Source organism: Phyllostomus discolor, chromosome 2 (genome assembly GCF_004126475.2).
Source record: "Phyllostomus discolor isolate MPI-MPIP mPhyDis1 chromosome 2, mPhyDis1.pri.v3, whole genome shotgun sequence".
Classification (NCBI taxonomy): domain Eukaryota; kingdom Metazoa; phylum Chordata; class Mammalia; order Chiroptera; family Phyllostomidae; genus Phyllostomus; species Phyllostomus discolor.
Window position 1 is genome coordinate 142,769,515 of NC_040904.2, and position 22,227 is coordinate 142,791,741.

Consider the following 22,227-nt stretch of genomic DNA (forward strand, 5'->3'; position numbering starts at 1 on the left):
CTCATTTTTAATGTTTTATTCAAGATCTAAAAGGAATGCTTAAGGCAAGGTTTGGGAGGTTATGTTGCACATCTGGTGGCCTGAGGGACTGTCAGAAGGTAGTTGGTTCCAAACAACATCAGACACTGCTGGCAACACATCAGTTTGTCTTTATTTTCCCCAAAAGAGGCCGAAGGGTCATACATCAGTTGCCAGTGCTGTTTAAATGTGTATCTTTGTTAGTGATTTGAAATAGAGTTGGTGCTGAGTTAGATGCTGGAGCTTAGATCAGAAAACATTTTAGTTTTGTAAATGAAGATGATATTGTCAAATTTATGTAAATATGGAAATAAAGTGATATGAAGTAATGGCGTAATGATTACTAATTAAGTTGCAATGAAATCCGTATTTCCTGTAGTGGAATAATTTATGACGAATATGAGAAATTGTTTCATAGGTAATGGGCCACTGGAGGGCACTATTAGCTTTCACTTAAGCGACAGAAGAATTTACTCTCTCTACAAGCCATAGCGAGAGTCAATTTACTCTTTCCAATGACAACACTTCAAAAAGCCAGTTCTTCAGGATTAATATTTCTACTGAGGAATATACCCTCTAGGTTTTATAAACAATCATGCATCCGAGATTGCTTGGAATGTAAATGTTTTGCGACCCCTTTTCCCCCTTCCCCACAAATATCAAGGTTCTTGGCTTAGTCAGTATCATAAAAATAAACATTAAAAATACTTAACCTGTAACAGACTATAAATCACACTCTTATCACTTCACAGACAAAGAGACAGACCCACACAGGTTTACCTCTTTGTCCTGAATCTTTACCTGTACGTATTTTCCCCTCACTTAGAACATACTGGCATTTAAAAACTATGATATTGTGGAGCAGAACTCCACATGTTCAGCAACAAAGACAGCCTTAGGGCAGTCTTTGCTGGCCACGCTGCTCACTGGGCTCATCAGAGAGAGCTGATAAGAGCTGGAAAACCTAGCCCACTCCTCAGTTGTCGTCCTACACCCAACATCCAAATGTTTCCAAGTTTTGTCAGTCGTGCCATACCCTGATTTTCATTAATAGGTCAAGATACAGTAGTATATAAATGTGTCCGACATAACCTGTTACAAGGAACACAGCTTCATCTACCTTCATGATCAGCGACTCATTAAGAGTCACTAAGATAACAAACACTGGAAATGAATAACCATAGTCATAAAGACCTATTTTGTTTTGCTTTAATTGTGGAAAAAAGAGATGAAAATATATGGAAATTTACAAGGTATTACTTTATTTTTTCACTACCCCTAGTGCATTAAGTATCTCATAAATGCTGTTTGTATTGCTAATATTACAATAATAGTAAAATTGGAAAGTTGAGCATTTCTCAAAATGAGTACCATTTTTTTGTTTAGCTTTTTATATGACCAGCTTCTTAAAACTCACTGTACTCAAAAACTGAATAAAAGAATCTAAGATATATGTTTCTTAGAATATGCATGTGTGTGTATCTTAAGATACAGCATTTTGTGTTTTCCCAGCATCCTTCCACGCATTCTTACCTTCGAAATGTAGGCGAGGCAATGTCAGGGTACTTGGACCCTGGCTGCCTGAGCCCTTGGGTTCCGCAGGCACTGGCAGAGGTGGGGCTGGATTTGGGGGAACCTGACAAAGAAACACTCTCGGAATCTGAGACTGCTACTTTTTCCTTTTCCTTGTCTGTTTGGTTGACAGTGACCGGACTGGAGCGCCCCGACCCAATTTTCGTGGGTTCTCTCAGTTTCGAGGTGGTGGCGCCAGCTGACTTGCTGCTGACGTTGGAATCGATGCTGCTGGTGCTGGACCTGTGGCCGCCTCGGCCAGGAATGCCACTGGTGCTGGACTTGGAGGGGCGGGGCAAGCTGCGGTACTGCAGGGAGGTCTTCGAACTAACATGCAGCCCCACGTCGTCCTGATTCTGTGAACCGTCCAAACTGGTTTTTCTCCCGGCGTTTGACTTCCCACCAATAGCAGCAGACTTGGGGATTTTACCCAGCGTGGCCGATCCACTGGTGATGGTCGCCCCACTGCTCGTGATCATGGCAGACGACCCAACTCCGCTTGGTTTCTTAAACCCAAAAGACCCAGTGGCAGTTGACCTCCCAATGCCGGAGGGGGGCTTTTTCCCCTCGTCTCCACTGCTTTTTCCTGCATCTGAAGGAGACCTCTGCAGAGAAGATCCTTTCAGGGGAGATTTCCCTTTCTCAGAAGCTTTGGTATCATCAGTTTTCCCTAATTAATGAGAAATTCACACATTTATTTATCTGCACATTTCGATTTCATAATAATGTTTATTTAAAGAGTGTGTCAAAGGTGAATACCTCTTTATATTACTTCAGTTCCTAAATATTTACCTTTTTAGATATAAACAGGCATGCACTCTAATATACTGGGTAAAAAGGTGCAAAAATATGGCTAGTAGAGGGATGTGGTGAGAGATCAAAGAAATAACACATAATTTGCTATTTATTATTGCTTTATATCTTGCAACTCTTCCTTTATAAGGATAACACTTACTCTTATCAAGCTAAGTACCACAAAAAATAATTCATTTGAATATCTGTGAGATGATTACATTTCAAGTACCCCATTACATCAGTACTTTGTGTGACACTATTTAAAATTAAGCACCATTTTAAAAGCAGGGAGAGTCTTAAGAAAAAAAAAGGATGGTGCAATTTGGAAGAATTCTTTCACAAAGTCTCATTCACAAATGATGTTTCAAATCTCCACCATTCTAAGCCATTAGACTAATGGGATTGATCTTGTCTCCCAGAGTTGGTATTGAAACTTTGTGGCATACTTAACATAAATATTCCAAACTTTCATAAGGCAGTCAGAAAGAAAGCAATTTTTTTTTTATTAAACAGCCTCATCTTATTTCCATATGATAAGGCACAGCTGTAGCAAAATAAAGACACTCAATAGCCCCAAATTATGGCAGTGCATTCTAGAGAAGGCCTAGACTGTTATAGACATGTGGGTTTATATGTTTAAGCATGTAAATTTACCCTAAAAATGATTTAACTATATGAAGAATAATATGATTTAATAAAAAAGAAAGCTATCATTAAAGAGAGCAAAGAGGAAATGGAAACAATAAATTAAAACACATTTGCATAACAGTTGACAACTGACAAGCCTACCAGGGGTCTTGAGGGCACTGGTCCCAGCTTTCTGTCTAGATGGGGCCCCTCCCTGGGCAGACACGCCTCTCCTCCAGGAACCGGTCTGAGAGACACACAAGGGGGCCTTCTGCCCCGCCTTCTCAGGGTCTTCAGGAAGTCCCTGGGAAACTCCCTTCCACTTGCCACTGCCATCCCCGTGGCTGTCAAAGTCCTCCTCTGTCTTTTTCAGCTCCTCAGTACTGTCCCACGTCTCATCAGTGGTGCAACGTTTCTCTGAATCTGTCTTCAGCTAAGGAGGAAATATTACAGAAAAACGTTGTGCCGAAAAATCTGTTAAGTGTGAACAAGGCACTGGAATTTATTTTCAGTTAACTGGTTAAAAAAAAGGCACTGACTTCGATTTCAAAAGAATCCCAAAAAGCTCTCTTTTTTTTCTATGTCTTCATGTAAGTTTCATTAGTTTTAGCCACATAATTCTCACTTGTACATATTAGAGAATGTCAGATAAAATATATGAGCAGAAAACCCCAATTAAGCACTCTAGAGAGGAAGCAATTTTTTCTATGTCAAATCTAACTAGGAAAAGAAGAGATAAAAATTTAATTATCCAATATCTATTCTTGATTTACCATCCTCAAGAGATCCAGTAATTTATTTCAGAGATAAATATAAAGTTAATCAATAATTATTCAAATTAAACTATTAAAATATATTTTGGATTTTAAACAAATATATCCATATTACATAGAGATGGCAACATAAGTCTTTCTTGGTTAGATTTTAATCAGTAGGAAAAATATATATATATGTACACAAGCTATTTTAGTTTATACAATCAAATCAAATTAAGAGATTAGGCTGCATTTAAACTACTCTGGGGTAACTGGCAGAAGCACTGGAAAAGGGAAGCCAGTGATTCTCACCTGAGTGTTCTTCCTGGAAGGGAGAGTGATGTTGGAGTAAGAGCTGACTGAGGACGTGGTGTTCAGGTCGTCGGTGCTGATGTTATCCAGGGTGTCACTGAGACCACTGCTCACGGAGCTGCTGTCGTCCCAGCTACAGGCAAGACAGGCGGTAGCAGTGAACACCACGACACAAGTCATCTCATTTCCATGTACCCATTACCATGTTTTGAGAAGACAATCCTTCCTTCCTTCCTCTCCTCCTTCCCTCCCTCCTTCCTTCCTTCCTTCTTTCCTATTATTATTCTATTACAGTTGTCCCAATTTTTCCCTCTTTTCCCTCCTCTGCCCATCCCATCCCCCACCTTTCTTTTAAACTTATGATGAAAAATTATTCACTTTCCATTTTGGGAAAATAATATTAATAAGAATTGAATGCAGACCTAAGAATAATCTTATCTGATATTTACAAAGAATCAGAGTCTAAAGCAGATCCAGATTCCAGGGGAATATTTATAGACTGAACAGAAACCCTGACCCAAATATTATCAGTATCAGGAAAAAATAACATTACTGATGACTTTTTTCACCTGCAAACAGTAACCAGGATCTAAGAACTCACGCTTTGTTCTAAATATAAAGAAAACAAAACTGTGCTTTAGTTAAAAACCATAAAGTTGTCCTTCATTCCTTGTCCTACCTTAGTACTACTTCTAATCATTCACTAACTCATGAACATTGAGCTTCAGGTTACCATAGCATCCCTCCTGCCACACCTCAATTTCTGGCCTATACATCTGGCCTTCTTGCCTTTGGCCTTTCTTAATACAACTTCACTGGCTAATGTTAGGTCAATGATCAGTCCTGGCCAGTGTGGCTCCATTGGTTGGATGTCATTCTGCAAAGTGAAGGGTCGCTGGTTCGATTCCCTGTCAGGGCCTGAGCTGTAGGCTAGGTCCCTGGTTGGTGGTATGCAAGAGGTAACTGATTGATGTTTCTCTCACACATCAATGTTTCTCTCCCTCTCTTTCTCCCTCCCCTGCTCTTTCTCTAAAAATAAATAAACTCTTAAGAAAAAATAAAGTTGGGTCAATGATCACAAATACACATTCAGCCATGTCACTTCCCTCCTTAGCACACTTCAAAGAGTTCTTTTTACCAAAGCAGGAGATTCTCGAAGGGAATGTACTGGCCCTGCGGGACACATGGGAAATCCATTGCATTATAAAAAATATTCTGAAATTCTGAGCATATTTAATCCACAGAAGAGTAAACCACATAGGCTACATAGATACTAACACATAAGCCGGCATGGGCACTCTCCGGCAGTGAGGCAGGACTGAGCAGGGTCCCCTGCAGGAGAATGGGGCTCCGGAGTGTAAATGGGGAGACCACAGTTCCCAGTCTGCTGTGATGCAGTGCTGTTTACCTGTGCTCTATGAAACAGATGAATGCACACTGGATACAAATATTAGATAGAGACAAAAGCTAGTCTCACAAAATGGGAAAGTGGCTTAAAAGATCTGCAAATAATCTACACGTTGAAGAGAATGTCCATAATGAAAGAACAAGCAAACCACAAAGAATGGTGAACTGATACTTTTCTTACTCTGGTATGTGCCCTTTAGGAGTCATACAAATTCAAAATAACAGTGATGCACCGAGATCACATGCAAAACCAACTAGAAAAGTCATTATCAAGAAGAAAATTTGAAATTTGAATTTAGACCAAATCTTGTTAATGTGATCTTTCCCTGGGTGTATATTAAGTACTGATAGCATAAAGTATCATGATTACCAAAGGCATTTATAAATCAGATTATTGTCAATAATAATTGTATTTTTCATGAGAGCAAAGGGGAATTTTGTATCGCTGTTGCAAATACCTGTTATTTGTGGCTGCTCAAATCTTTAGAATACTCTCCTTACATCTAATTTCAATAATTCCCACCATATGAGTCTTACTTTCAAGGCAGACTATTAAAAAAACCCACATTTCCACTTTGCCTGATATATGGGTATGGCATGTATCACAGGGCTTGTCTAGCATATGTACCCACAGAGTCACAAATGAGAAAAAGTCTTCTGGAAAACAGTAGCAGAGTGACTCAATTCTTCTCTATCAGCAGTGGCAGCTATCTGGCCGGGAGTCAGAGGTGCCCAGTGGAGGAAGCGGTGATGCCCCGTGGCTGTGTTGTTAAGAGCCTGCAAAGACCTTGGTTTCCCAATCATAGCAAAGATACAGAGAGCCTTCTCATCTCCTGTCATTCCTTAAAGTAGCCAAAGTACAATAGGTTCTGTAGTTTGCAAATAAGATCCTCAACTAACACATTCATAATTCAAAACTATTATTCCTTCTTTACTACATCTTTTAGTTTTTTTCATGTTTGTGTATGTTGTATGATACATATACTACCTTCTCACAGTAATACATACATATAAATTATATAAATAAAAATATATGCATTTTAATGACCACTAGTTTAAAGCAAAGTTCAGGCTCCTTGAAGACATCAGGGCTTTCTGTTATGCGGTTCTGGCCCACCTCTTCAGCACCAGCATTTTACACACCCTGCATCACTTTCTGAACTTTGACTCAGAGCTGCATTGAGTTTCCATCAGCAAGACCTTATTTCCAACCTCTGCTTTTGCTCTAGCTTCCCCTCTGCCTAACCAATCTCTAGCTTCCCCAGACTAACCAATACTTACATTGTAACACATCGTCTAGGAAGCTGCTTTTACTCTCTGCTGTCAGGGTGGATGAGTTACCTCTCCTCTGTGCTGCCATAATACTAAGCGCAGTCTTACAGGGCTGGATTTAGTCCATTGTTTAATACATCGATAAAAACAGGTAAATGGACCACTGGCCTGTGAGTTTTCTAAGCACAGAGCATGTGTAATTTTTCTTTGAATTTCTACTGTCTAGGGGAATGATTAACACCCATGTGTTGAATGAAAGTCTTGTGTTTTACTCAGATTAAGAGAAAAGCAATTATGGAGGTAGTATCTCTCACTTTTACTAAGTGAGTTTTTAAAAAGTACCTAGCACACTATATGTTCTTCATTCAAATAATCAATTGAACTCAAAGATAAAATTTATAGTGAGCATTTTTTAATCTGTTTGATTTGTCATACTACAAAGGGCCTTCCTTGACCTTTATCTTTTTTTTTTTAAGATCTTATTTATTTATTTTTAGAGAGGGAAAGGAGGGAAATAGAGAGAGAGAGAGAGAGACATCAATGTGCTGTTGCTGGGGGCCGTGGCCTGCAACTCAGGCATGTACCCTCACTGGGAATTAAACCTGCGACACTTTGGTTTGCAGCCCATGCTCAATCCACTGAGCTACACCAGCCAGGGCTTATAGTGAGCATTTTTAAAGTAACTATTTCTCTGGCAAGGAAAAATATTTCTAATAATACTTTCTATCAATGTAAATCCTAGCATCAACTACTATAAAGTTAAATGCAACAATTCTTATTGGAATCCTAACAACCACTTATGTACTGCTTTAAAACCATTTCAGGTTTCAAGTGAACACACCTTTGTGGTTAAAATGATATAAATAGAAGTGCATAGCTGGTATGTTCACTTACACTTGCTATTCTGGCTTTCCTATCTCTGTAAGATTGTGTGGGAAGCAAATGAATCACAAGAACAATTTTACAATACTTCACATTTTCCCTTCTTCACAAACTGCTTTACCTCTAAGATCTCAAATTCTACAATTTTACTTTTTGGCCACAACCTTCTATACTTTCAGTACTCTAAAATCTCCTAATCCCTAATTTTTTATTACATTTATAGATATCTTCTATTATCTGTTTTTAAGTCTTTTTTTAAGGTTTTATTTATTTATTTTTAGAGAGGGAAGGGAGGGAGACAGAGAGAGAGAGAGAAACACCAATGTGAGGTTGCTGGGGGTCATGGCCTGCAACCCAGGCATGTACCCTGGCTGGGAATCGAACCTGCGACACTTGGGTTTGCAGCCTGTGCTCAATCCACTGAGCTACACCAGCCAGGGCTGTTTTTAAGTCTTCTTGTGCACTTTATTCCACTAAACTTTTTACCAATGATCCGGGATCCAAAGACATTGAGGAAAAGGATTGTTACAATAACAGTCTAACCAGTACTATATTCCAGTTCTTGCACCCTAATAGTCCCCTATATCTGTCCTGACTTTATATTAATTAAATAAATGCTTTCTCTATTCTCATTTTGGAATGACAAGAAAGTTAACTAATTATAATGACTAATGTAATAATATTATATAGTTTATTATATATAAAAACTATAATGACTGAATGCATATAGAGTCAAGTTATCTATCCTCAGGTGATCTCAGGGCTACTTAGAAATTTTGTTCTCTCCAAAAGCAATTTTCTTCAAATTGCAAAGGCATCATGTTGTTTCTCTCTTTTTCCTCTGGATTTAAGATCTTCCTCCTAATACTTCACTGACATTCCTTTCACAAAGGGCAGTGACATCCATGAACTATGTGCCCTACTCCCCTAATATCCTCCAATCCTCAGACAAGTCCATGAGACCGGAATTGCAGGGAAACACAGGTGCAGGTAAGTCAAATGGCATGCCCAGGATCCCATGGTGGAGATGAAATTTGAACCCAGGAATTATGCCTCAAAGCTTGGTTAGCACTATGCTCCCTTGCCTCCCATCTTCTTGACCTTTTTCTGTTGAAATTCATCAGTAAAGATCTGATAGAAGCTCTCTGCAAACTTCACTGGAGTTCCCTCAAAATCCTTTACTTTACCTCTTCTTTGGCATTCCTCTGAATCCCTCAATATTCAGAACTTAATCTTAATTCACCTTAGATATTCTTCCTTGGAAATTCCCTGGTCTTCCACTACTTCAGTATCACTTCCATGACCATGCCACTCAAACTCACGTCACCGAGCCAGCCTTCTTTCCTGACCATAAGACTGGCATTGCCACCCTCCAACTGAACGGTTCCTCAAGGATGTCTTGTCTGCATCTCAAATTCATGCTGCCTAGAATACACAACTTCTCTTTAAAAGTTCTTTTCCCTCTCTGTTATTTACATTCCTTGTCAATTCTTCTGCCATAGAATATTGGCATTATTACCTTTCTTCTCTTGCTTAGCTCCGTTCTTAGTCAAGTTGTCTCTAATCCGTGGAAGGCCATCTCGGCTATAGGTAACATACCGAACCCTGTTATTCTGCATTTGGCTGCCCTTGCTTGTCCCTCTTTCCATAACAGCTATTAGTAAGTGTATGCTCTTATTCATTAAGTGATGAATAAATCATAACTCTTCTTGAAGAGCTCGGTGTTTACTGTGGAGGACAAAAAATTAACCAATGGTTCTAATAGAAAATGGCAAGTGTTGTAATAGAGGTGAATGTTCAATGCATGGTAGGACAGAGCTACTGGAACTTTTTTGAGAGTTAAAGAGTTTCTCATGATAGGGACATTATGGAGTGACCAGGTAAAGTTTGTGTTAATCTCTGCATTGCAGCATGTATCACTTGTCAGAACCACTTTTGTGTGTGGTTTCAATCTTATTGGTCCTAATCTGAATTACCTAAAGTCAGGAACTGAGTTTTACTAATTATAATCTTAGCATGGAACATACTATCTCCTACAGAATAGGTGACTAGTGGATGTTTGTTAAATAAATGGAAGTTTTATTTTTGAAAATGCTGCTTCTATCCAGTAATGTTAAATTGGATTATGTCCAATAAGTGCAGGTTTTGGGAAAAATTTGTTTCACATATTTCTTTGGTAAGTAATCTTAAAGGAACAATTTTGATTGATGACACCATTGTTTTTCTAATCTTAAAGTTCTATGATTTTGACATTCATCTTTGACTTTTCAGATACCAGAATTCTCCCTAGCCAGGATGCAATTAATTCTATTTATTATAGCACATTTAATTAAGTTTAAAAAAGCTTCATGGAACATAGGTTTTAACTGAAAAAAAAAAGATAATTTACTCACATAATTAGCTCTGAGTAGTAGGTCTCATACCTCATCAATATAGTTTTGCCATCTTTTCATTTTTAATTTCATTATAATGTGCTAAGAATTCTTGACTATATGCTTTATAAAAGGGCAACTCTTTTTCTACTCCAAGTTTCAGATTTATCACTCTGTTAAATTTTTCTCCAGAATCTAGGACAGCTCAATAAATGACAAATCTGCGTATCTTCTACACACAGCTTGCACTTACATATTGTGCCATTCCCCATTTTGAAATACTATGAATAAACCCGTTAAGAGCATTCACATGCATTCCATTTATGTGGTGTTTTAGAAAAGACTAAACTGTAAGTACATGGGACAGAGCAGTGACTGCTGGAGGTTAGCAATGTTGGAGATTTGTGGTGGCTACTGTGTGACTTGGTATGTATGTCAAAATGCAGATCTGTAGAAAAATTTTAAAAACACTATACGTAAAGTAAAAAACGTCAATTTGTTGGCAAATTAGAATTTTGGTATACATTAGATTACTCACTATTCTGAGAAGCATGGTAAGAAAAGCGTACATTTTACTGCTTATATTCTTAATGTCCAATCACTCAGTAGGGCCAGAGGTCTGTTTTATTTGTCTGCCAATGTTCACCTCTGGATGCACACTCAGAAGCAGATCTGTCTGCCTGAAAACAAATGTCTTATATATTCGAGGTCTCTTTTTTTTTCTTTCTACTCTTTATGAGGAATCCAGAAATATTAACTAAATAATTATTGAAATAATTTTTCACATGTAAAACTAATTCCAGAGGAGAATGCTAGTTGTGTTTGTTGGTAATTTTTCAACATCCTCCTACTTTTTGAGGTAGTGGCACTTCACATAGCTGGTATTAACCAAGCTCTTGCCAGTTCCCATTGCAGGGTCAGCTGTCCTACCAATACATGGACATGTAAAACAGAGATTTTCTTTCAGTAAATAAACTTCCTATACTTCAGACATTATTTCTGATTTGCATTTAAAAAAAAACTTAGTCCTAACCTTTTAACAATACACGTTTTTGTTTGCTTGTTTTATTAAAAGTTAAAATAAGAAATAGCTACATAAACAATGCTTATGTATCTTTTTGAATGTTTTGATTATGGTTGTATGGTTATTTAAAAACCATAACTATGGGTATTATAATATCTGAGTGTTCTTGGGCCAGTGCCGTTGGAAGACTAGGGAACAAGTGCCTCAGGTATGCCAATAGAGGCCCGAGAACACAATGTTCTTCCTCCGGTGTCTCGTTCCCTTATTCCTTATGATCCTTGACATACACACTCAGCTCTTAATGCGGACAGTAATCACCGAGCTAGACTCTATGTCACCAACCACGGAGAGATCGGTGTGCACTGCTTTAGACACCGGGTGCCACCCCCACTTATGTCCTCTGACATCTCTCTGATTTATTGGACCCATCTGAACCTAGTCCCTCCCCCACCACACTCTCACTTTAAATTTTAAATGAAAACTCATATATCCTTGATTTCCTTTTTAAGAACATCAAGAATACAAGAATTTTAAAAATGTTAAGCATATTCAACACTTTAAGTATATGATTTAAATGTAAATTCTGGAATCAAGTATGCCGTTGGAAAACAATGTAGATAATGGTAAACAATGTAACTGCTTGAGGCCTGCAGACAGTCAGCAAATACACAGGATGTCAGTGCTGGATGCACTCAGGCACTGTCAGACACTTTGCCGAGTGTGGGGCTTCCATTATCCCTCAGCGTCTACTATAAAATGGGTGTTGTTTAAAAGGTATAAGTAAGATAGCAGAAACAAAAAAGCTAGAGGCTGGAAGAAAAGGGGATATAAATGAAAATTTCATAGGCATGCCAATGTCAAAATGCCCATGACAAAGACATACTGAGAAAAATAATCTGTTCTCTCCTGACCAAAAATTGGCAAACATAATAATATACAATAAAGCATGAGTTCTAAGAATGTTACTAAACATTTCTTAAGACTCATAATTATTTCATAAAAAGAAAAAATTATGTAACCTTAGCTATCCATATCATTTTGTGAAAACTTCTGGATATCCTTCTTGTTTCAAGGGGAAGATAACATTTGCATAACAAAATGAAAGTATCACCTAAAAAAAAAAATCCTATCACATTCCAGGGTCCTTACCATTTCTATTGTTTATAACAATTTAAATAATAAACATAAGAAGACACCAATATTTTGTAAAATATTATTTAGACACAATGACTTTTGTAATAATAAAAAATAATACTGTGAATCAGCAGTTTAGACTTTATATATTGGTAACAATATATTAAATCAATGATTTCTCCTAAAAACTAAATGAGCACATTTATACCTTTTTTTATCAGCAAACACAATACACAACTTGTCAAGTTTGAGCATTGCAGCTATTGAAGTGTAAATATGTATAAATTCAGGGTCATTAATAGAAAGCAATGTAGTATATTACAGCAAAAATTTATTCAGCATTTCCCTGAGGGGAAAAATTCTATTATAAATAAAAAGGATTAAGAGAGACTTTTGAATTAAAAGAAAATATAAAGATCAATATATTAAAAATAATATTATGTTAAAATATTTCTTTCACCTTATAAAATACATGTGGTTTTTATGGCAGTTAAACAAAATAATTTCCTTCTACCTGCAAAGGTGTTTCACCTCGCCACTGCTCATGGACCACAGTCTAATGGAGTTTGAATAACTGGTTTTAGAATCCAGTTGAAACATCATTTCCTCTATGAATCTTGCCATGATTTCCAAGAAAAGTTGAATTCCTCCATGTCCGTGTTTATTACTAGTGCACTTCCACATGCTGTGGTTTGTCTGTTCAGGCCACAGGCCTGTGTGGTTGAGGGCGAAGAGAGCGGCTTCTCTCTCCCAGTCTCAGGGCCAAGCTGGCACCTGGCCCGAGGTGAGTACTTACTGTTTTCGGAATAACTCAATAAATTACAAATCAATGAGATGACCTAAGAGTATAAGTAATGAGAGGAAAGTACTATGGTTGGGTGAATCAAAAACTTCCTCTGTGAGGGGGTAATTTTAAAAAGGTGAAGAGAAACCATTTGTTAAAGGGATTAGGAAGAAAGCCATAAAAAAAAGGAGATAGCAAGTGTAAAGAACTGGAAGCCAAGGGACTGGTGGATTAGTCAGGAGACAAGGGGAAAGGGTAAATTCTGCAGGCAAGGTGGCCCTTGAAGGGTGTGATAGACAATGTGAAGAAATTAAAGTTCCTTAGCAGTACACTAGAGAGTTATCAAATAGTTTAAAGTAATGAAATCATATAAGCAGATATACATTTACAAACATTATTTCAGTTTTATGAATATATTAGAGGTAAGGAAGAGTGGAAGTGGGAAACTCAATGAAGAGGCTGTTGCAACATCCTTCAGTTTGTGATGAGGAGGTTACAAGTATATTAAACAGCAGCCTCCAGATACATTTGGAGGTAGAAATGACAGGATTTGCTCTTGGTTGGTATGACATAATAAGAATAAGCAGAGATCATATATGTTTTGTCTCTGCTCCAGGTTCCTGATGTAGAGTTCCTAGAACTTTTGTAATTTCTTGAGTGATGGGGGTGCTAGGTCTTTGAGTGCAGTTTCTAACACAGAACTCCCAAATCCTTTGGAATTTCCTGGGTGATAACAGTGTCTTTTGTTCTAATAAAGCAACTCTTGATTGGCTCCTGGATGGCCCATTAATTTTTTTTGAAAATCACAATTCATAATTATTTGTACCTTTAAATGTTGGAAGGAGTGAATGCATTGCAGATTGAGGCCTCAGCTTGTGACAATGTAAGACTAGATCTTTTACTGATTTGTCCCACACCTCTACCCTCTGGGAGGGGGGAGGGGCTGAAGGTTGAGTTAATAATGCATCATGTCTCCATAAAGCCTATAAATTATGGTGTTCAGAGAGCTTCCATGTTGGTGAGAGTTGGAGTTTCTAGGAGAAAGGTGTGCCCAGAGAGGGCTCGGAAGCTCTGTGCCCCTTCCCTGGACCTTGCTTTATGTACCTCTTCAATTGTCTGTTCACCTGTATCCTTCATCGTATCTTTTACAATAAACCAGGAAATACCAGTAAATGTCTCTATGAGTTTTGAGAGCCATTTTAGCAAATTGTTAAACCTATGGTGGGGGTTGTGGAAACCCTCAATTTACAGATGGTCATTCAGAAACACAGTAACCCTGGACTTGCAATTGGCATCTGAAGTGGGGGCAACCCTATGAGCCCTTCACTTGTGGGCTCTGATGCTAACTCCAGGCAGAGAGTCAGAATCAAGTTGTATTGAATTGTAGAGCACATAGTTGGTGTTTCTGGATAATGGGATGGTGTGGGGAAAATCCCAGACATTGGGTGTCAGGAGTATTCAGTCAGTAGAGTATATAGAAATCATAAGTTTTTCTTTTAGTTGGAATGTGGTAAATGAGAAAAAAGACTCCAGATCTCTTGTATACTTTCCATGGGCAATAAAGGCATAAATGGGTTTTGTATAAATAAAGAATACGTCAGCAGCACTAAAAACAAAATTTTAATCCCACGCTCTGTTTGCAGTTCATACCCATTATTCTCATATATGAAGGAAAGTCCATATGAGTTATTATATCATAGTTTAGGTATATAACTCTTCATAAACTGGTAATTCATGCAAGCATAAGGTTAAGGTCTTTCCATTTCATTATTTTTAGTATACACAGAATGCTATATACTTATACATGAAATATTGGTAGAGACTACTGTTAACATCTGGCAGGTTTGGGGTTAGAAGAACAATCAATAAACTTTATGAACTGACCTTTTCATTCCCTTTTATTTCCTCTAGAAAACAAATAATAAAGATTTACAGCTATTCTGTTGTGGCATCAGATAGGGTAAGATAAAAAAAGAAAAAGCCCTTGTTCTTTATAGAAGAAAGCCCTGGTTAAGTGTGATGAACAATGTTAGCTTGAAATTAATTTAGGAAGATTTTTATGTTTTAATGATATCTGAGGCAGATGAAAAACATCTATTTTTGTTTTTATTACTATATAGACTAAAATCACAAGTGATAAAATAATCTTATTAAAAATTATTTTGCTTAAACAATATTTACCAGTTTGCTAGTTTATTCCAATGTTCATTTTCATGATGCTGTTATATGGTCAAAATACATACGGGTTTATTTAAAAGCTTTCTATTAGTGCTAAGCTGAGAGTGTAATATATGACACATGGAAGTTACCTCAAAGATTCATTAATGTCCATGTGGTGTCCCTTATAGCTAATATTAATTCAAAAACTAACATGTGTTCAGTATTGAAAACTAGGCAGTCCAGGAACAAATAAAAGAAGCAAAGTAAATCATCGGTAATCCTAACAGAAATTGTCACCATTGATGATTTCTGTTCAGTCATTTTCTGGATGTATTTTACAGACATATGCAAATTTACTTGGTTGAGATATTGCTGATTAAATTATTTGTACATTATTCATTCTTTATATTACATTATAGTGATTTATTATCCTTAAAATTCTTTGATATGCCCTAACTGGTGTGTCTTAGTTGGCTGGGCATAGTGCTGTGAAGCTCAAAGTTGTTGGTTTGATTCCTGGTCAGGGCACATGCCCGGGTGGCAGGGTGGGTCCCCAGGTTGGGGCACATATGAGAGGCTACGGATTGATGTTTCTCACATCAATGTTTCTCTCCCTCTCTTTCTCCCTTTTCCTCCCTCTCTAAAAATAAATAAATAAAATCTTTAAAAATTTTCTTTGACATAATTATATCACATGAACTATTATATATTTAACCATTTCTGCTTTAGGAGATATAAAATATTTTCAATTTTCTTACTATTGTAAATAATACCGCAACAGATACCTATGTAAATATTTAGGTAACATCTATGCTTATTTTCTTAGGATTAATTCCTAGAGAGAGAATAGTGATTCACAGGAGATGAACATTGTCAAGGCAGCAGATGTTACATAACAATTGAGAAACACATCAATTTATGCTCCTGCCAGCCATGTGAGAGTACCTATCATACAAAAACCCTGGATGCTTTCAGGTAATATGTTTCCCTTTGGCAGTAAAAAAATTTGCAATGTAACATAGTTGCTCATTGTAGTTTCAGTTTACATTTACCAAATTATAAGTGAGATTAAATTTGCTATATATTTACTAGCTACTTTTAAATCTGCGTAACTTGTCTCTGTCCTTTGTATATTTTACAATTGAGTTTAAATAACTTATCTGTGTTAGATATTTACATATTAAAATTGTTTCATGTAGTTTATCTACTTCTTAACTTTTAGTTTTTATTCATATTTTCATGTACAAAGTCCAAAAATGTTTTAACCAATTCTATCAATCTTTGATCTTCTGCCAGGAAATTTTGATATATAATTTGATATTTCTTTCTTTTCCTTCTTTTTATAGTCCATTGTTATAGTAAAGTCAGAAACTGTTTTTTCAAACAGCTGGTGAATTTCTTAGAGACCACTTCTTTATAATGATTCCTTTTTATTATTATGGTTCCCTTATCAAGTCTTAACATATGATATATACTAATACTAGTATTAGTATTTTCATAATTATTAGTATTTTTAAATGATTATCAAATTTGTTCCATTGACTTATTTGTTAATATTTACAGAAATATCATGCTGTTCTAAAGATTATAGCAATGTGTAGAGAACTTTTTAAAAGGAAGACAACTTAAAAAATATACTTAACTAAAAATTCAAGCCTTTCAAAATTCTCAAAATTATAGAAATTAGTTATTATTCTATAAAATTATTACCATGAATAGTTTTATCCACTAATTAGTGCATGAAATATTTATTGAATGGTTCCATTATGGCAGATACTGATAACAAGGTAGAAATTAGTAAGTCACAGATACAACTTTTACTTTAATGTAAAAAATGTATAATTCTTACTTTTGAGAATTCACAAATTATTTTTTGATATCTGAACATGTAGTTATAAGCATTTTACTTAATAAAAAGCAATCACAAGAAGTATTAACTCTCAATAACTTATGCCCCCTCTCAAAAACCCACCTTTACCACTTGAAATATTTTTGACATTAACTATGTCTTTCAGAAGAATGAAAATACCCAAATTACTCTAATTTCAAGGTTGGGTGAAGAAAGAAACATTATGTAGGAATAAAAGAGCTTAGATACAGCTCAACACCTAGATCAACTTAACTGTAAACCATGCTGAAAACAGAAACCTATTCTATGTTATCTTGCTTGAAATAGCATAAAGTAACAAGAATTCAGTAAAATATTTTTAAGAGAAAATATTATTAACAATGAAGAAATATTTTTGCTCACAGATATATAAAATATGTTATGTAAAACACTCTGGATTCTTTCACTTTAAAACATTTGGAACACTGCCATGGGAAAGAACATTTCCTAAAAAAGCCAGTTCAGTGAGGGACTGTCTCTGGAAGGGTGTGAGAGGGCACACAGAATCAGAACTGTCTGCCAGGACATCCATGCCCCGCTCTGCAAAACAACAGATGGCAGCAGTAACAGTGAAAACTTGCAGTGGATCCTGTCTGGCACCCTTTCAAAGTGACCATTTATATTTCCTATCGCAAACAGCCAGCTGCTGTCTCCTTGTATTGTATGCATGGATATAGAAGAGAAGAAAAAACGCAAGAATGGCCCTTGCATTGTCATAACAGGGAAAGGATTCCACCTGAAGGTCAGGGTAAGGTGAGGGCATGCTCCTGGCCCTGTCTCGGCTCCCTGAGATGTCCCAGGCAGGCTCACAGCTGTCTGGCTGACCCTGTCTCCAGGTCTGAGCTGCCACCGCCAGCTCTTCTCAGGCTACTGCCTCACTTCCCACACCCTGGTCTCTGTATCTGAACCTTGCTTAGCATGTTCTGTGGGATTTCTGTTTCCCTCCAGATGAAGAATTCAGTTGTAGGTTTTTGTTGCTACTGCTGAACTATGATACCTAACCTGATTCATCCTGTGTCTCACCCAGTAGGAAGTGAGGATTCAGAAAAGGCAGCCCTTCAAAGATAGGGTCCTGGCTGGAAGACAGGCAAGGTGGAGCCAGAGCCACACAGAAGCAAGTGGAGAGAGGTCGCCGAGGCCTAGCGCTGTCCAGAAGTGGTGGTTCACAGGAATATAAAAGCCTCAGGACATAAACAGAAGAAAAGATATGATATCCAAAAAAAAGACTGTGATGAATAGGGAAGTCTTTCATCTCAAGCAGAGTGCATTTATATCACTGGAGCAGAAATCGATTTCCCAGGATTTGGGGAAGGCAAACAGACGGGCCTGACAAAAAGAATGATGTAAAGAAGAGGAGAAAAACAGCTCCTTTCTAGACAGTTTGGGATGCAGGCTGTGATGTTATTACTTTTTCCTGTCAAGAGAGGAGAGCTGGGGTTTATTCTATCAGCTTGGGGGAAGTCAGATAATTGGCTGGGGCATATCCTACATGGTGCTGATTTAAGGGATTCATCTTGAGACTCATATCTCTTATCCAAATAGTGAATTTAATACCACCCCGTCTTACCTTCAAAATAAGAAATATGGAATACTCTTCTTGGGCTTATTTATAGGAGTTGAAATGTTAGAATCAGAAAATGAATTTTATCAGTAGGGTTTATACCAAATCTACCCCATTTCCTGCATTCCACATGCATTACTTCTAGAGCTATTGGTAGCCTACCCAGCAAGCGCCTTCAATGGGTCCACAGCTTTGAAAGCAAAGTGCAGTCTGGATTTCCACTACACGGTCACTTAGCTGTGTGTACTTGAATAGTACACACCTGTATAATCATACGTGCCTATCCTGAGTATTATGAAAGCAACTGCCTAAGAAAAAAACAGATTTCTCCATTTTGTACAACCTCAATCCATATCCAGTTGGTCACCAAGCTCCACCTGGATCTATATTCCCTCCATTTGCATCTCTTCATTCCTGTGGTCAGTGTCTTAACTAATGACTTCACCACTTCTCAACAGACTATTGCTTTCTCCTAAATGACATCTCTGCCTCTGGCCTGGGTTCCCAATGCATCCTTCAGAGAGCCAGGATAAATGACCAAAAGCTTAGCATGGTGCAAGACTCTTTGAAGTCTGTCACTTGTGTTTCACACTAGTTTCCCATTGTCTCTCTACACACAGTCGTGCTGAGCTACTCTGCACTTCCTCGGGTGCCCTCTCAGCTCCATGAATCCATGCATTCCTCAGTGTGTTTCTCCATGCATTCTTCCCAGAAGGTCGCATTTCCTGTTACATTGTCTCCCTTCTCAAAGGCCTCCTTCAAACACCTGAAGCCTTTAAATAACCTTCCTCTATATTCTGTGAGTATTCAATTCAAATATTGGTAATCTGCTGTATAGCACTTCTCTCACCAAATCATTATTGCTTACTTTATTTATCTGTTTCTCATTAGAATGCAATATACTTGAAGTTAGTTATGAACAGATATCTGATTATATGATATAATACAATTTGGAAATGTAGCATAGGCTATATTAACAAGAGGTTTATACAAAATTAGAGGACTCAATTCTCATAAAGCTAAAATATAAACTCCCCACTTTCTACTTGTCTTTTACACAAAAATTTATGAAAAAAAATGTAGCGATTTGGTAATTTTTTTCTTATCAAATGTTAACACATTAAAAAACTGGTTTGGGTCAAGCAAATTCAAATAAGGCAACAAAATGCAGATTTTGGCATTTTTAAGCCAAAATCTTTCCACAGATCTTTATTACAAATTACTCCCTGGGGGTCTCATTCAGTCTCATGACAAGATGTTACAGTGTCTTCAATGTAGCCCTATATAAAGCAGCCAGGTTTTATTGAGGGGCCAAAATATATGAAAGAAATGTATCTCCAATACCAGAATAATTGCTTTTCTCCCTCTACAGAAGACATGTGGACAATAAGACTGAAAAAACCCCACAAATATAACTCTCCCATCTGTGCTCTTTGAGTAAAGTAGTGAAATGAACACCAGGAATGTGTTGATTGCATTTATGAACATGTTCACTCATATTCTTTCTCTCTCCCTTTCTCCTCATCCTTATTTTTCCTTCAAGATCTGTGTTCGGATTGATTGAGGAAGTTTGTAGATGCTTCTAGAATTGAGATATCCTCTTATGAAGCCTATGGAACTTGCAAGACTCTCTGTAACGAGGCCTCGACACTGTGCTGCAGTGCTGACAAAGTAAATATATAGTGTGAAACACATCAATTATGTTCCCAGTCGTATCAAGAAATATTTCTTAATGTTGTAAGTGAAAATCACTATAACTAGGTGTTATATGCTTCTGGTTTATAATTTGGTAATTAAAAACACCTGTAGTTTTTCTTCAATTTTCACCATACTTTTGAGTATTTTTTAAATAATTAAATAGTACACATTTATAATTTTATATTCACAAAATGTTATAACTATGACCTCAAAAGATTAAATGCTTTAGGATGTTCATAATAATGTGACAGAGTTAATGTCATATTCAAAGTTTAAATATGCAATTTTTCATCATCTCAGTAATTGTTCCTACTTTATCAGTTGCAATATTTTTTGGTTTGGAGAATTTTTTTTCTTCTCATTAAAATGCTATACCATTATATCTACTGAATCATTTCAATTAAAAATAAACAACCCATTACTTAACAATCTGAACATAATGTTAAGCCTCAGGCATTTGAAATTGATATTTTCTAGGCTGCTTTTTGGGATAAAGAACAGCAGACTTCATCACTGCATGTTAGATGGAAACTCCCACCTGGTCAAGACTCACAAACAATGATCTCCCCACAGTTTTTAGAAATTTTTAAGTGAAGGGACATAGCATGAATATCTAAAACATCTAATTCTCCAAGGTACTCACAACTGGTATGTAAGAATTTCTCCTTAAAAAGTAAAATAGGAATAAAATAAAATGATTATGATTTTTAAGGCTCACCTCAATAAACAACAGTCTTTTGAATATGCTCTGGGATTAACACATCCCCTAACGTAAAAGCAAAGATGATTTTGGGTAGAAAATAATGTTCACTGAAAAAAAGAAGGTTGTTTATTTTTTTTCTTTAAAGGAGAAAAGGTTAACCTTTAAGGTTTTTCCTTAAAGGTTTCTCTAATGGATTTGACCAACCAACCAGCTAATACAAGGGTGGGCAAAAGTAGGTTAGATTACCAACCGTCATCTCCTGTTGGTTTTGTTTTGCTTTTGTTAGTCCCTGTAGCCCCTGTGTTTGCCAAACTAAACAGAGGGTTTCTGTCCTCTTGTCCCTATAGCTTCCCGCACTGCTCTGCAGGTCTTCGCACCATAGTCCCGTGTGCTTCACTTCCCACACAGCACTGCACTTGATGCGCTGCTTCCAGCATGGCTGCACATGTTATGAGATTGTAAGGGCACGTCAGGTTTTCTCATCAAAGCCTAATGTGCCCCTTCTGTTCTTTTTGGCTGTTCTTGATTTGTTGAGCAGCTGCTATATCCCAGGCCCTGCACTAAAGGCTGACACCAACAGGGTAAATAAATTTAAACTCTGTCCCCAGTATGAATATAAAATGCAGAAAAAGACAGATAGGTAAACATCAGTAACTGAGAACCTGAATTTTAGCTAATTTTCAGTCAAATAACAGAAAAATAAGAATACACTATGTAAAACCTATGCCTGAATTTGCTTGTTCCCACCAAAGGCAGTCACAGATTTAGCCACAGAGACTTTAAAATGTTACTCAATAAATCATATTCATTGTTTAATGTTAGATAATTTCCTTTTTTCATTTATTCATTCTTAGTGGCCCTCTTGGGGCAGCAGGCAGCGCGTCAGTCTCATAATCTCAAAGGCATGCATTCACTCTTCCCCCAAGGATTCCCCAGGTGTTTACTCAGCCTATGAAGATGAACAGGACAAAATCCAGCCACCTAGGATCCAATTAAATGAAAACTATCGCAACAAGCAGACATGACTTTTGTCCAGATGAACAGGACAAAATCCAGCCACCTAGGATCCAATTAAATGAAAACTATCGCAACAAGCAGACATGACTTGGTAAGTTTCTCTGACGGATTTGACCAACCAACCAGCTAATACAAGGGTGGGCAAAAGTAGGTTAAATTACCAACCGTCATTACCTAAAAGCTAAATCATAAGGATATGAAATAATAAAAACAATAATAATAAGAAGAAAAATACTACAAATAAGT

The 22,227-nt window shown here is 37.0% G+C and overlaps 1 protein-coding gene across 3 annotated transcripts in view; it reads right to left on the reverse strand.

Annotated features, from left to right (window-relative positions):
* The window catches only part of NAV3 (neuron navigator 3), a 556,838-nt gene that overhangs the window by 84,588 nt on the left and 450,023 nt on the right, over window positions 1-22,227 (reverse strand). For all 3 annotated transcript variants that reach the window (XM_036018646.1, XM_028532259.2, XM_036018644.1), the window contains exons 13-15: window positions 4,080-4,212; window positions 3,175-3,445; window positions 1,552-2,260 (exon numbers count right to left, since the gene is read on the reverse strand). In XM_036018646.1, the coding sequence (XP_035874539.1) occupies window positions 1,552-2,260; window positions 3,175-3,445; window positions 4,080-4,212 (1,113 nt within the window). The remainder of the gene's footprint in view (window positions 1-1,551; window positions 2,261-3,174; window positions 3,446-4,079; window positions 4,213-22,227) is intronic.